We start from the raw sequence: 13,022 nt of genomic DNA on the forward strand, positions 1-13,022 counted from the left end.
CTCTCTCTCATCACCTAGCTTCTCCTCTCCTTCATCTTCTCTCCTTACTCCATCTCTTCCTCTCAGTACTCCTTCCCACTTAGCTCCTCCTACATATCACTCTTCCTGTTAAAATAAAACTTTTCTCTCAAAATACAGTTAGAGCATACTTATTCCTAATTGTACCAGTGAGGTACAAGATAGTCCTAATACCCAGTCCATCATTTTGTTGACTAACCAGAAGTTCTGTCATCTCTTCTAACTAAAACACTTACTTTTGATCCTGGCTTTTTCTTTTTCTTTTCTTTTCTTTTCTTTTTTTTTTTTTTTTGGCTTTAGAATGAATGTCAGCTGAAAACCAACTACTCAGATCTTTTCTCTCAAAGTAAATAGCCAGGATTGTCTATGAGACTATAGGTCTTCAACCCTGTCAGAAATCGAGAATGACTGAGTTAACTGAAGTTATGGGAAGCACTAAACATAGCTTCTAAAACTTAGCCAATTTATAGAGACCAATGAACACCTGAAAAGCCCCTATGCTACCGAACATTGGAGCATCAAATATTCAGCCTTCTGGCCCAGAGTCATCTGACAGACCTTAGTGATGCAGGATTATTAAGGGCTGATTACTCTGTCTAGGTAGATATAATCAGTCGACTATTCTGCATGTATGTCCTTTTCTGGACAGTAAATTGTCTGTAGATGAAAAGAGGCAATTCTTGCCTAGTGGCTGTCACCACACAACTGGAGTAACTCCAAGGATGCTCAATTTCTTCTTAGACTCCACGACAGGAAGCTGTCAGGAGCAGACAGGTCTCTAATCAGAATGGACATTAATATATAAATATTTGTAGTGTCAATTCTATGGACTTCTGATGTTTTGAAAACCAACTATCCATGTAAGGTAACCTGGACTGTTGTCTATTCACTCCTCTCAGCTATTTCTAAATAAAATATGGGAAACCTCCTAACAATAAACTCAAAGCCATGAATTTGCTATAGTCCCTTAACTCATAGGTTAACCATCCCAAATCAGTTAAAAAAGTTAAAGAAGGACTGGGTCTAGGCCTTGTATTCCTAAATGTGTTATACAGGCACAATACCTTCCTTTTTGGTTCTTTATCTATTTGACCAGCTAAGCATTTATCAGCATGTTCTAGGGCTCACTTTTATTTCTAACTCCTATGTTGAGTTCTTTTACTCTGCCCATTTTGCAATGCCATAAATGCAAGGAAAAAAAGGTAAAATTCTTAATGGTATTTCAATGAAGGCACAAGCCTTCGGGGAGCAGCTCTAAGGGAAAGGTTATTTTATACTTACCAGTGAAAAAAAACAAATTTTTTCTTCTGAAAATTCTAATTCTTTCTTATGCCAGAAATAAATTTTACTAAGAGAATACTTTACTATGAGACATGTCTTTACCTCTGAACAGTGATTCTATACAAAGTTTAGAGGTATAAAATTCACATTCTAAGATAGAAATGGTCACAAATATTAATACAAACAAATCTACCACTATCAAAAGAGTGGGCAGTGTCAATAAAAATTAAAACTAGTCATAAAATAATTAACTAGATAAATCCTTGTAAAATATGTTTATAGTACCTATATATGTACAAATGTAGAAATAAAGTATGAGTATCATAAAGAAAAATGTATAAATAGCACTAAAAGTTATCAATAAAAGTTCATATTTATTGTTGAGTTAGACTTCCTTAGATATATAAACTGAGTAATAAAAAATTATGGACACTGTTGAGAAAAAATAATTTATTATATATATGATAAGCCATTGCAATGTATCTCCAAACATTAATTTGAAGATATGTAATTTTTTAATGCTTTCAAAGTTGTTACGCACAGTTCCAAAGTCCAGATGGTCAGTTTCTTCTCTCAAAGTTCCACAGTACTTGAAAGATACAGGACTCAGAAGAAACCTAAAATATCACAAAGGCCCATTAAAAATAATCATAATAATTCCATTAAGTTTTAAAAGCCCAATATTTATTTGCAGAAAATTAGTGAATCATGTCAGTACAAAATACATGTAAAGAAAGGCTACTTATAATAATAAAAATGAAAATATTTCAATTGTGATTATGAAGAGACTGCAATTTCAATTTTGGTAATTTCAAATAACATAATTATGAGCATTTTTAAAGGACTCATAATAGGAACATTTCCCACAAAATCTTTAGGATTTTTATTTTCCTAAAAAAATGTAAATTTGTCAGTGGTCCTTTCTATTATTAAGTAAAACTTTCAAATTATATTACAAGACATATTCCAGTAATTCTGATTTATTAGCTCTGAGATAGAATCTAGACTCTAGAAATACTTGTACATCGACCATCTTCTTTGGTGGGTCTCTCTGTATTAATATACGAGAATCAATCTCTAAGACAGAAAACAAATATCAACAAATAATTATTATTATAAATTTTAAAATTCTTAGAATTTAAATGTACAGAATTTGAGATTGGCTGTTCTGGGAGATAGTCATCATACAGCCTGGAATCATTGTTCTTACTTCTAGAAGATAATTTACTAACTATATAACTACATAAACATGTCTTATCTGTTATTCTGTGTGTGTGTGTGTGTGTGTGTGTGTGTGTGTGTGTGTGTATTTAAATTTTGTTTTTGGAATTTTCTTGTTTTGAAAAGACAAAAAGTAAAGGAAATCCTTCTACTTGTCAAAGGCACTCAATCTTTTTGTACCTTGAGTTTTTTTTTTTAATAGAAATCTTGTTCCTTTTCAATATATTTACTATTAACAGAAAAAGATCATTTCCCAGTTAAATTTTGCAACATGTTATACAGAAAAACTGTGCTGGATAGTTTTAATTATCAACTTGACACAATATTGAATTACCTGGGAAAAGTCTTAATAAAGCAATATCTAGATTATGTTGGTATGAGCGCATACCATAGTTTTGACTGTTCACTAATGTAAGATCCAACCAATTGTGGGTAAGACCATTCCTTAGGAAAGGGGACCATGAACAGCGTATAACAGGAAAAAGCCAGCTCAGACTAGGCAAGCTATGAATTTATTCTCTCTCTCTCTCTGCTCTTGACTGTGGACATTATGCTTTAAATTCATGCCTTGACTTCCCCATGGTAATGGACTGTAAATTGAAAGACAAGTAAATCCCTTCTTCACTAAGTCACTTTTTGTCAGGGTATTTATCACAGCAACAAAAAAGAAACTAGAACAACAACAAAATGGGATATAATACAAAACAGGAAGCATGTTCCTGAATTAAATTGAAGAAATTCAAATATACAAGAAATATTACCATATACTGTGGTCAAGCAATTGTATATACCAAGTGACCTGATTCACTAACTTTGCCTGAAACTCATTGACTTATATGATAGCATAGAATATTAACCAGGGCATCTAAAATACATGTATTTTTCCAGGAAACAAAACTAATTTGAGAAATGTATCATTTGAATAAAGAATAAAAAGTACTTAATCTGGAGAAATGATAGAAGGTAGACAAAGGACTTCTGGAAAACAAAATGAAACAAAACAAAACCACTGCCCCAAAAGGATACAACAAGAAAGGATACACTTGTATGACAGTATTACAGCAGTATGTACGCAGGAATGCTTCTAAAGAAGAACAGCAGAATGTAGTTTATTTTTTTCTAATCTTTAGCAATAAATTTTGAAACAATTTACTAAAATAAAGACTGAAATTCTTCATTTTTTTCTGTATAGCATTTTTGAGACATCTGTCTCCCTTGACAGTAAACTTAAATATTCCAAGAAATTCACAAAGATTAAACAGTAAGCAAATAATTCTATTTTGATATGATTCTTTTTCAGCTAAATGGCAATTTTGACCAATGATCTTCATATTCTTCCAGGCTCAAAGAGTAGAATAACAAAAAGTAAAATATCTCTAACTATCCCCCATCCCCCAAAAAACCAGAAACAACTCTTTCCACTGATTTCTCAAAAAAACAACTTAAGAATTTAAAATTTTCAGTTTCACTACTTCAAATCATTCATTTACTTAGGTATTGAAACTACCTGTTCCAAAAAGATTATACCCCAGAAACATATTTTTGTGAAGAATGTTAATAATATATAGGATGAAATACATAGCACTGTAGAATTTTAGTAACTGTTTGCTTCAGTTCTGAAAACATGGTCCTTGGACCAAACACCTCAATGTTACCTACGAACTCAATGAATATGTAATATATTGTTCCTTGCAATACTTGCAATTACTGCATGCTGCGAATACTGATAGGATAAATGGGATTACTGCTTACCCACCTCAAAATTACTGACTCAAAACTCTTGAAGTGTAGAGCCAGCAATCTGTTTTTATCAAGCTCTCCAAGTGATTATAACATAGGTTAGATATTAAAAACATCATCATGCAGAAAACATAAAATAACAACCAATACATTCTCTTTATAAAATCCTCTAAAATTGTTACACACAAGCTTACTTTAATCTAGTTATAATTTTGAACTTAATGAGAATAAACAGTATACACAGAAATTTTCTTAAAAACATAAAATATCTGAATTAGTAATCTGTAATACTTTCATATTTCCTTACATTTACTCCAAGAAAATTTTTTTTTTAAACTCCACTTACTGTTTTATTCTCACTTACCTTTATTTGTTTGTATCACTTCCGTTTTCCTTCTTTAGAATCGTGTTTTGGTCTAGCAGATCGAGCAAACTGCTATTATGTTAACATTAAGGCTTCCATAATGAACATAAAACTGCTTTTTTTTTTAGATAGTCAAGATCTAATATACAAGAATTCATAATATATAGTACTAATGTCTAAAATAGAAGACTTAAAAATTATTTTCCCTAACATTTGCATGATCTTCACAATTTGAAAAAAAAAAAAAAAAAAAAAAGAAAACATTTGCCTTTCCTTGTAACTGTTACTTTTCTCAACCATACTTCCACTGATTTCTAATGTAAAACTTGAATTTACTACTACAAGAGACTTATGCAATGATCTATCTTGGTCACTGAAATACCAAAGTAGAGATGTGAATTACAATTAAAGTACAGTGGAATCGCTTCCAGTGACTCCAATATATTTCTAGGTACTATGCCTTGAGTTTAACAGGAGGAAATAACTTAGAGCTGCACAACGTACAGACTTAGCTGGCCTTCCCTTTCCATTGCTAAAGTTACGATTACTTTCAAATAATGATTAAGTTTGTCATCTGACTGAGCTAAGGCATATTAACTGTTAAGTAACAACTCAAGCAATTGTTGATACTATCAATGATAACTTGATATTAGTTATTTATATCTTCCTGATAAAAAGTGTATGGTTTTAGGGTAGACTGGTTTAAAGGATACAACCACCATGGGTTTTCCGAAAAGAACATAGCCATTAGCTTCTTTCAAGGCTTTAGCTGCTGCTTTTTCATTTGGAAGTCCAACAAACGCTTGTCCTTTCATGCGTCCTTCTTTCATTAAGCGAATATCAAACCTAGAAGTTAAAAAACAAAAAACAAAAAAACCTAGTAATTCTGATGTAAAGCCTATCAATTTTAAAATCATGCATCAAAAGTCATAACAAACTACTTTTGCTATTTCAAAGTAACACTAGAACTATTCAACCTTAGAATTAGATATTTGAAAACTCTATCTGATAGTGATCTTAACAAGTAACAATTGTTATGCTTAAAATTTTAAAATTATACCAGTAGCAAAGATATAAATCTTTTTTTTTTTTTTTGTGATTGTACATGATACAGGGTTCTAATAGCAGCAAAGCAAGTTAAAACTGTTTTTGTGTGTTTATTTGCTTGGAGTTTTTTGTTTTTGTTTTTCAGGACAGGGTTTCTCTGTGTAGCCCTGACCATCCTGGATCTCGCATTGTAAATCAGACCTGTTGCCTCTTCACTGTTGGGACTCAGGGCATGTGCCACCACTGCCCACCAATTTTTTTTTAATTAATCTTTTTATACATACGTTGCAATGAATTCAATAATATACACTCAAGTGATTTAAAAATAAGTACATAAATCGAAGGCTAAGAGAAACCAAGTAATTGATTATTAGCTTTACATTATTGACTTTATATTATTATAAACATTTGAGTACATAAGGGACTTATCAGATATTCAAAGCTAACATTTTATTAATGGTACCTAGAGGCAGCATCGCCCTTCCGAGCATAGAGCCTAAGTCACATGTTATTCCTAGCTTAATTCTCCCAATATCCTATTCTTTATTCTACAGTATATTCATAGATAAAACATTTTTGAGAGAAAACTTTTTAAGATCTATTTATAAAAATAAAATAACTTACAATGAAAATATGATCTAATATTACAAACCAAAAAATATAAACAAATCCTATCAATTGATGAGGCTAAGTAACAGCTCAAGTAGAAGAGTGCTTGTTTTGATGGTAAAAGGATCCATAGTCAATCCTTTAAACACTCACTGGAAAAAAAAAAAAAGAAACAAACAAAACAAAAAACCAAAAAACTGGGCATGGTTGATATATGCTCATAATTACAAAACTAGAGAGACAGAAACAGATGGGCCCTGACTTACTGGCCAGCCTGACTAGCAAACTTGCTAACTATGAGGCCAATAAAAACTTTTGTCTCAAACAGATGAGCAAACAAATGCAAAAAAGGAAGAGCAAATGATGAACACATACCGATACATACCACACAGAGTAATGACCCACCTGTATGTATGTGTGTTTTACACACACACACACACACACACACACACACACACACACACACACACAAAACTGAAAATGAAGTGATTTTAGAAAAATTAGTTACTAGTTTCATAGATAACAATCATTTGGGGATTTATAACCTTTTTCCAAATGGAATTTTTCCTTCATCTCAAACTGTAATTATGGGCAAGGTAATACTGAAAATGTAACCTTTACAGTATATACCACCTTGTATGTAGTTGTACATGAGAACAAAATTATATCCATGGTAGGTAAGATTTTAAAAGTATTGGTTTTACTTAAAATTAAGATAAAATTAAGCTAAAGTCATATTTAGAAATCCAAATCTGTGAGGCCTGCCACAACTAGAAAACCTATCTTTGGAGATAGGCCAAGGAAACCATTTAAACAAGCTTTTCAAGTAGTTCTCAGGCAATGTAAAAGAGTTGAGTACTAATGCTTTAGTGTCAGAGGCTTAGGGACAAAATTACTAGAAAATGGGCATTTATAAATAAGGATTTAAGCCAGGCGGTGGTGGCGCATGCCTTTAATCTCAGCACTTGGAAGGCAGAGGCAGGCAGATTTCTGAGTTCGAGGCCAGCCTAGTCTACATCGTGAGTTCCAGGACAGCCAGGGCTACACAGAAAAACCCTATCAAAAAAAAAAAAAAAAAAACCAATAAATAAATAAATAAATAAATAAATAAACAAGGATTTAGAAAAATATAACCAGAAACATTTCTTAATATACATTTTTATATCAGCTTTCATAGTTAGAAAAAATTGAACAAATATGATCTAATTTAAATATTAAAAATTTTATTTGCTCATTTATATACAAATTTGTTTATCCCTACTCTAGACTTATAAAAGGACTTTTATGTAAGAGAACAAATGCTTCATCATGTGAGTTTTAGCACTAAAGAGAAAAATCAAGCATAACAAAACATGATGAATTTTTAACAGGTAAAATACAATATGAGATCAGAACTACCACTTACATGATCCGCTGTGTGTCTGAAGAAAAGTCAACGTATCTTCCAAAGATAAATTTAAGATCCTAGAATTAGAAAATTAAAAAAAAAAAAAAAAGACAAATTAGAAAACTAGTGGGAAAAGTAAGTAACAAAATCAAATGTACATTTCACCTTACCTTTTCCTGAACGTGCCTGGCTAAATTCTTTACATAAATCCTGCAGTTTGGTTCACCAGGTTCATAACTTCTGAAAACTGAAAGGGTTTCCATTTCTTTTTAAGAACAAAAAAAAGAAAAATATAGAATTAAAATCTTTTTAGTAATTTTCTTTAAGTAAAATTGTAACATTTTACTATAACTGCTAAAAAGACAAAAAGAAGCTTTATTAAAATGTTAGCAGCAGACAATAGTAGCAGTATTTCTCAATTACACAGAACTAAAATTTATCCCAAAGTCATTAAAAATTCTTTGAGGAGTCACTTTATCATAAATATGTGATAACCGCTTACATAATCAACTCTGCTACATCAGGAGGGAAGTGGGGGGAGGAGGCTCGGGGTACAATATGTGAAGGAGGAGGGGAAATGGCTGGATGGCTATGGGAATGAATGGACATCTGCAACTGACATGGGTAGGGGGGCATCTCCAGGAAGAGATGTAGACCCTGGATAGAGGAGAGGCCCAAGAATCAATGAGACTCACAGTATTGAAGATAGAAACTGAGGAGGCTGCCTCCTATAGCCAGGCAAGAATCCTGGTGGAGCAATAGGGATACCAGCCTATACAAAAAACTTTCAACCCAAAAACTTATCCTGTCTACAAGCAATGCAGGGATTGGGATGGAGCAGAGACTGTGGGAATGGCCAACCAATAACCAGCCCAACTTGAGCCCCATCCCATGGAGAAGTACCAATCTCTTTACACTATTAATGATACCCCGTTATGCTTGCAAACAGGAGCCTAGTGTATCTGTCCTCTGAGAGGTCCCACTCAGAAATATGCAAATACCCACAGCCAAACAGCAGATGGAGCTTGGGGACTTTCATGGCATAACAGGAGGAAGGATTGCAGCCTCTAAGGAGATAGGAACTCTACAGGAAGACCAACAGAGTCAACTAACCTGGACCCTTGGAGCTCTCAGAGACTGAACCACCAATCAAAGAACATACATAGGCTGGACCTAGAACTCGCCACATATATGTAGCAGGTATGCAGTTTGGTCTTCATGTGAGTCCCACCCAACTGGAGTGGGAACTATCCCAAAAGCTGTAGCCTGTATATGGGGTATGTTCTTCTAGCTGGGCAGCATTGTCTGGCCTCAGTGGGGGAGGAAGCTCCTAGCCTCCCAGACTCTTGAAATGCTAGAATGGGAGGAAACCTAGCAGGTCCCCACCCACTCTGAGAAGTGGAGAGAAAATGGGGGAAGGATTGTGGGAGGGGTTGAACAGAAGGGGGGGGCAATCAGTGGGATGTAAAGAAAACAAATGAATGAATGAATAAGCAAATAAAATTTATTTCCCAAATCAGCCACTTTCATATTCAAATGTAGGAACAATGCATTCAAAATCAATAGTCAGGAATTTCAGACAAAGGTCTCCAAACTCCTTTATAGTTCCTCATATTTATTGCCAGTAATATGCTTTGGGAAACCAGATTTTATATGCAAAGATGTTAATGGAGTCTGTTTCCCCATAATTGTAAAGAAAGGTATTTATAACTAATTTTTTTAATACTAAAACAAAAAGAAATCATTTAGAGGTGTTGTTTTGAACCCATGTTTGAATACTTGGTCCCCAATTACTAGAATTGTTTGGGAAGGATTATGGGGTATGGCCTTGGAGGTGTTATTACTGGGAGCAGTCTCTGAGGTGTCAAAAGACTTGAACCATTCCTAGTGTGCACTCCCTTCCTACAGCTTAATGTGAGCTCTAGTTATTCCTGCCATGATGCCTTTCCTCTACCACCATAGATTCTAATGCTCTGAAAACATGAGCCCAATTAAGTGACTTTTTCATTTTTTGCCTAAGTCATGATATTTTGTCATATAGAAAATGACTAAAATTTATTATATATTTTTTCCAAATTTACATAAAGAGTAACTTTAGGATATAACATCCTAAATTCAGATCTCTAATTACCAAATTGTATCTATTTTAGAGTATATGATAATGATTTGTCAACTTAAGTAACTCCAGACACGAGGCACTTACTGGTTACCCAATACTGACTGCACTGCATGGTAAGGAACTTCCCCAGTATAAGATTTGAGTTTCTGCCAGGCAGTAGTGGCACACGCCTTTAATCCCAGCACTTGGGAGGCAGAGAGAGGCGGATTTCTGAGTTCAAGGCCAGCCTGGTCTACAGAGTGAGTTCCAGGACAGCCAGGACTACTCAGAGAAACCCTGTCTCAAAAAACAAACAAACAAACAAACAAACAAAACAACAATAACAAGAAAAAGATTTGAGTTTCTAAGAAAGAAGGGTCAACAAACTAACTAGAGATACTAACACGTAATGGAAATGACCAATAAAAATTTCTTACTTCAAAAAGTATAAAAAATGTAAATAAGACATAAAATATAAGATAAATTATGTGTTGGTTTATTTTATTACGTTACCTTCTCTAGAAATACGACCCTTTTCCAACTCTCTTCTAGAAATAAACTGTGAGGGCATTTCATCAGAGTCTTCTTTAATCTCTTCTGTGATGTTCAAATTAGGTTTGGGGAAGATTTTTCCAAATCCTGTATTTGAATCATCAAGTCCAGTGTCTGGTGAATCTAAGAGTCGAACATTAACATCAGTCATTAAAAAAGAAAAACAAAACAAACAAATGAAAATAACTCTTGATTTAAAATGTATTTTAGATTTCTTTTCCTGTTTTACATTTACTAATATACCATTTTGGTCATTTTTAGTGTTTCTTGGTGTCTTAGAACAGAAACAGGACAATCTTTCCTATAAATCTCTGAAGAACAGTGTTTTACAGTTTTGTTGGCCAAGGCTTTGACTATTCAGTTCTGTTATTGCAGCATGAAGGCAGCTACAAACAAAAGCTAAAGAGTCAAATGTTTGCTTTATAATGCTAGTTAGGGGGCAAAGAGGACTGGAAATGAATTTAGCTTTAGCATATTCAATTTGATGTATCAAAGAGAATCTGATGAAAATGTTCAATGTTAGATAAGAGTATGTATACTGGTATATAGCAATTAGTTGCTTAACCAATCCTCTCTGAAGTAGAAACAATTACAAGTTAAAATAAATGTGCAATTATGTACATTATAAAATTAGTAGTACTCTAAATCAAAGTCATTCAAAATAATCTATAATGACTATGAGAATTGCATAATACTTTATCACAATACTGTTAAATATCTTACTCTCTTCAACATAAGTTAAAACTCGTGTCAAAAATGGTAAGCTGAAATGAACAAAACAGTTCTATTCACCTTGACACCACTCCAAGATAAATAAGTAATAAGGTTTATCCTTCATGGACAATTATTTCATACTTAAAAGCTAACAATTTTTTATGTTAACTTTTACTTTAAATAGCAACATACTAAATTTTAAAAATATGATTAAATCCTCTAAATAAACCTCAAAAACAAACTCTGGGATGACAGACTATCTTTCAAAAACATAAAATATTTTATTCAAATAACCATAAAACTGTACCGCATATGTTTAAATTTGTTTATCAATTATAGTAAAAATATATTAATGTAAGGTGACTAGCCATAAAATGAGAAAATAACAAAGAAAAGTAGAAATATTGAAAATAAAGCTAATGAAAAGTGCAAAATATAATAAGGAACAGGTAATTAAAAGTTCACATATTACATGCACAATCCTTATTAGAACTCTTTATTTATAAAAGTAAACAAAGAAGCAATATAAAATATATTCTAGTATTTACACTAACAAATTAGAAAGAATTGAGGCTGGGTGGAGACTGCTCAGTGGTTAAGAGTGCTTGTTCCAGAACCATGAAGACTAGAGTTTGGATCCAAGCAACCAGATAACAACCCAGGCATTCCTTTCAAATACCCATATTTGCAAAAGGCAACATGGAGGAGGATCTTGCTCATTCCAGTATAGCAAAAATGAGAACCCGTTGAAAGTGATAGAAGAGGGCACCAGATGCCTTTTTCTGGCCTCAGTGTACAACCACAGACATGTGAACATACACAGACCAGTGTATACACCCACAAATAAAATATAAATCTTTATTGTAAGAAAAACTTCCAAATCTAAGAGCTACAATTAATGCTACAACTATGGACTATAACTCAGAAATAGAGCAAACTCTTCTCACTAGCCTGTAAGCTCTGAAGGTTGTCACTACAACTTGCTATGTAACAAACAAGATGAAGTATTTTAAATTTGGGATGCCTCCTACATGCCCTTATATTAAAGTCTTGATCTCTGGCATGGCAATATTTTGAGGTAGGTTAAAACTTGAAACTTGAGGTAGGGAATTCTTCTCATATGATCCTGAAGGGAGTTTTTGGATACTAGCCTCTTGATACCTCACACCATTTTTTGCTTCCTGGATATTTTGAAGTAGGCAGTTTTCTCTGACACATGCTTTTTCACAGACCCAAAGTAAAAAGGGCTGACCTTCTAAAACTGTGACCCAAATATATCCTTTTCAAAGCTACTTTAGTTATTCTGTTACAAACATAAACCTCAGATAATAAAGGCCAGAATAACATTAACAAAGACAATTACAAATTAGTTACATTTGAAGAATAAAGAATTTAAAAAATTCCACATTAACTTTTTAAAATTTCACTTCATGTATTTTGTGATTAAATTTCTAGTAGCATATATTAATTCTGAAAGATATATTTAAAGGATGTCATTGTGGGGCTAGATAGATGGCTCAGTAGTTAAAATCATATACAACTCTTACAGAGGTTCGGGACTATTCCCAACATGCTACACAGGTGGCTCACAAGCCTTGTAACTCCATTCCAGGGTTCTCATGCTATTCTGGCCTCAGCAGGCAGGCATCTTTACTCAAGTGTCCATCTGCCTTCCAATAAGCTCATATATGTAATTGAAAAATAAAAATATATCTTTTAAAATGAAGAATACCACTGTTACTAAGAAATTAGGAGTTTCAATAAGCATTGGAATGTTTTACTTCTTTGAGTTTTAGGTAAAATGTATGTGCACATGCATGCGTGTGTGCGTGTGTGCATGTGTGTGTGTATGTGTGTGTGTTTGTGTAAACTGAAAACTCCAGGATAGTAGCAAAGCTTATTTCCTTAAAATTATACAATTCTGTTAATAGAATCACAGAATATCTTATCAGTCAGACAATGAATAGTTGCTAATATAAGAAATATTATTA

General features: G+C 33.1%; 1 protein-coding gene across 5 annotated transcripts in view; it reads right to left on the reverse strand.

The window, feature by feature from the left end:
- The window catches only part of Rnpc3 (RNA binding region (RNP1, RRM) containing 3), a 36,583-nt gene that overhangs the window by 8,679 nt on the left and 14,882 nt on the right, over positions 1-13,022 (reverse strand). Inside the window, exons 10-15 of one of the 5 annotated variants that reach the window (XR_013110034.1) lie at positions 10,279-10,440; positions 7,838-7,932; positions 7,686-7,744; positions 5,338-5,470; positions 4,625-4,739; positions 1,841-3,604 (exon numbers count right to left, since the gene is read on the reverse strand). Coding sequence is in view for 2 of the 5 variants with exons in the window: in XM_034499732.1 (XP_034355623.1) it covers positions 4,640-4,696; positions 5,338-5,470; positions 7,686-7,744; positions 7,838-7,932; positions 10,279-10,440 (506 nt within the window). In the remaining 3 variants the exon portion in view is untranslated. Of the gene's footprint in view, positions 1-1,734; positions 3,605-4,624; positions 4,740-5,337; positions 5,471-7,685; positions 7,745-7,837; positions 7,933-10,278; positions 10,441-13,022 lie in introns of those variants that run through there. The other 4 variants (XR_013110035.1, XR_013110033.1, XM_034499732.1 and 1 more) reach the window with 4 other exon arrangements.

The sequence above is a fragment of the Arvicanthis niloticus genome, chromosome 4, assembly GCF_011762505.2.
Source record: "Arvicanthis niloticus isolate mArvNil1 chromosome 4, mArvNil1.pat.X, whole genome shotgun sequence".
Classification (NCBI taxonomy): domain Eukaryota; kingdom Metazoa; phylum Chordata; class Mammalia; order Rodentia; family Muridae; genus Arvicanthis; species Arvicanthis niloticus.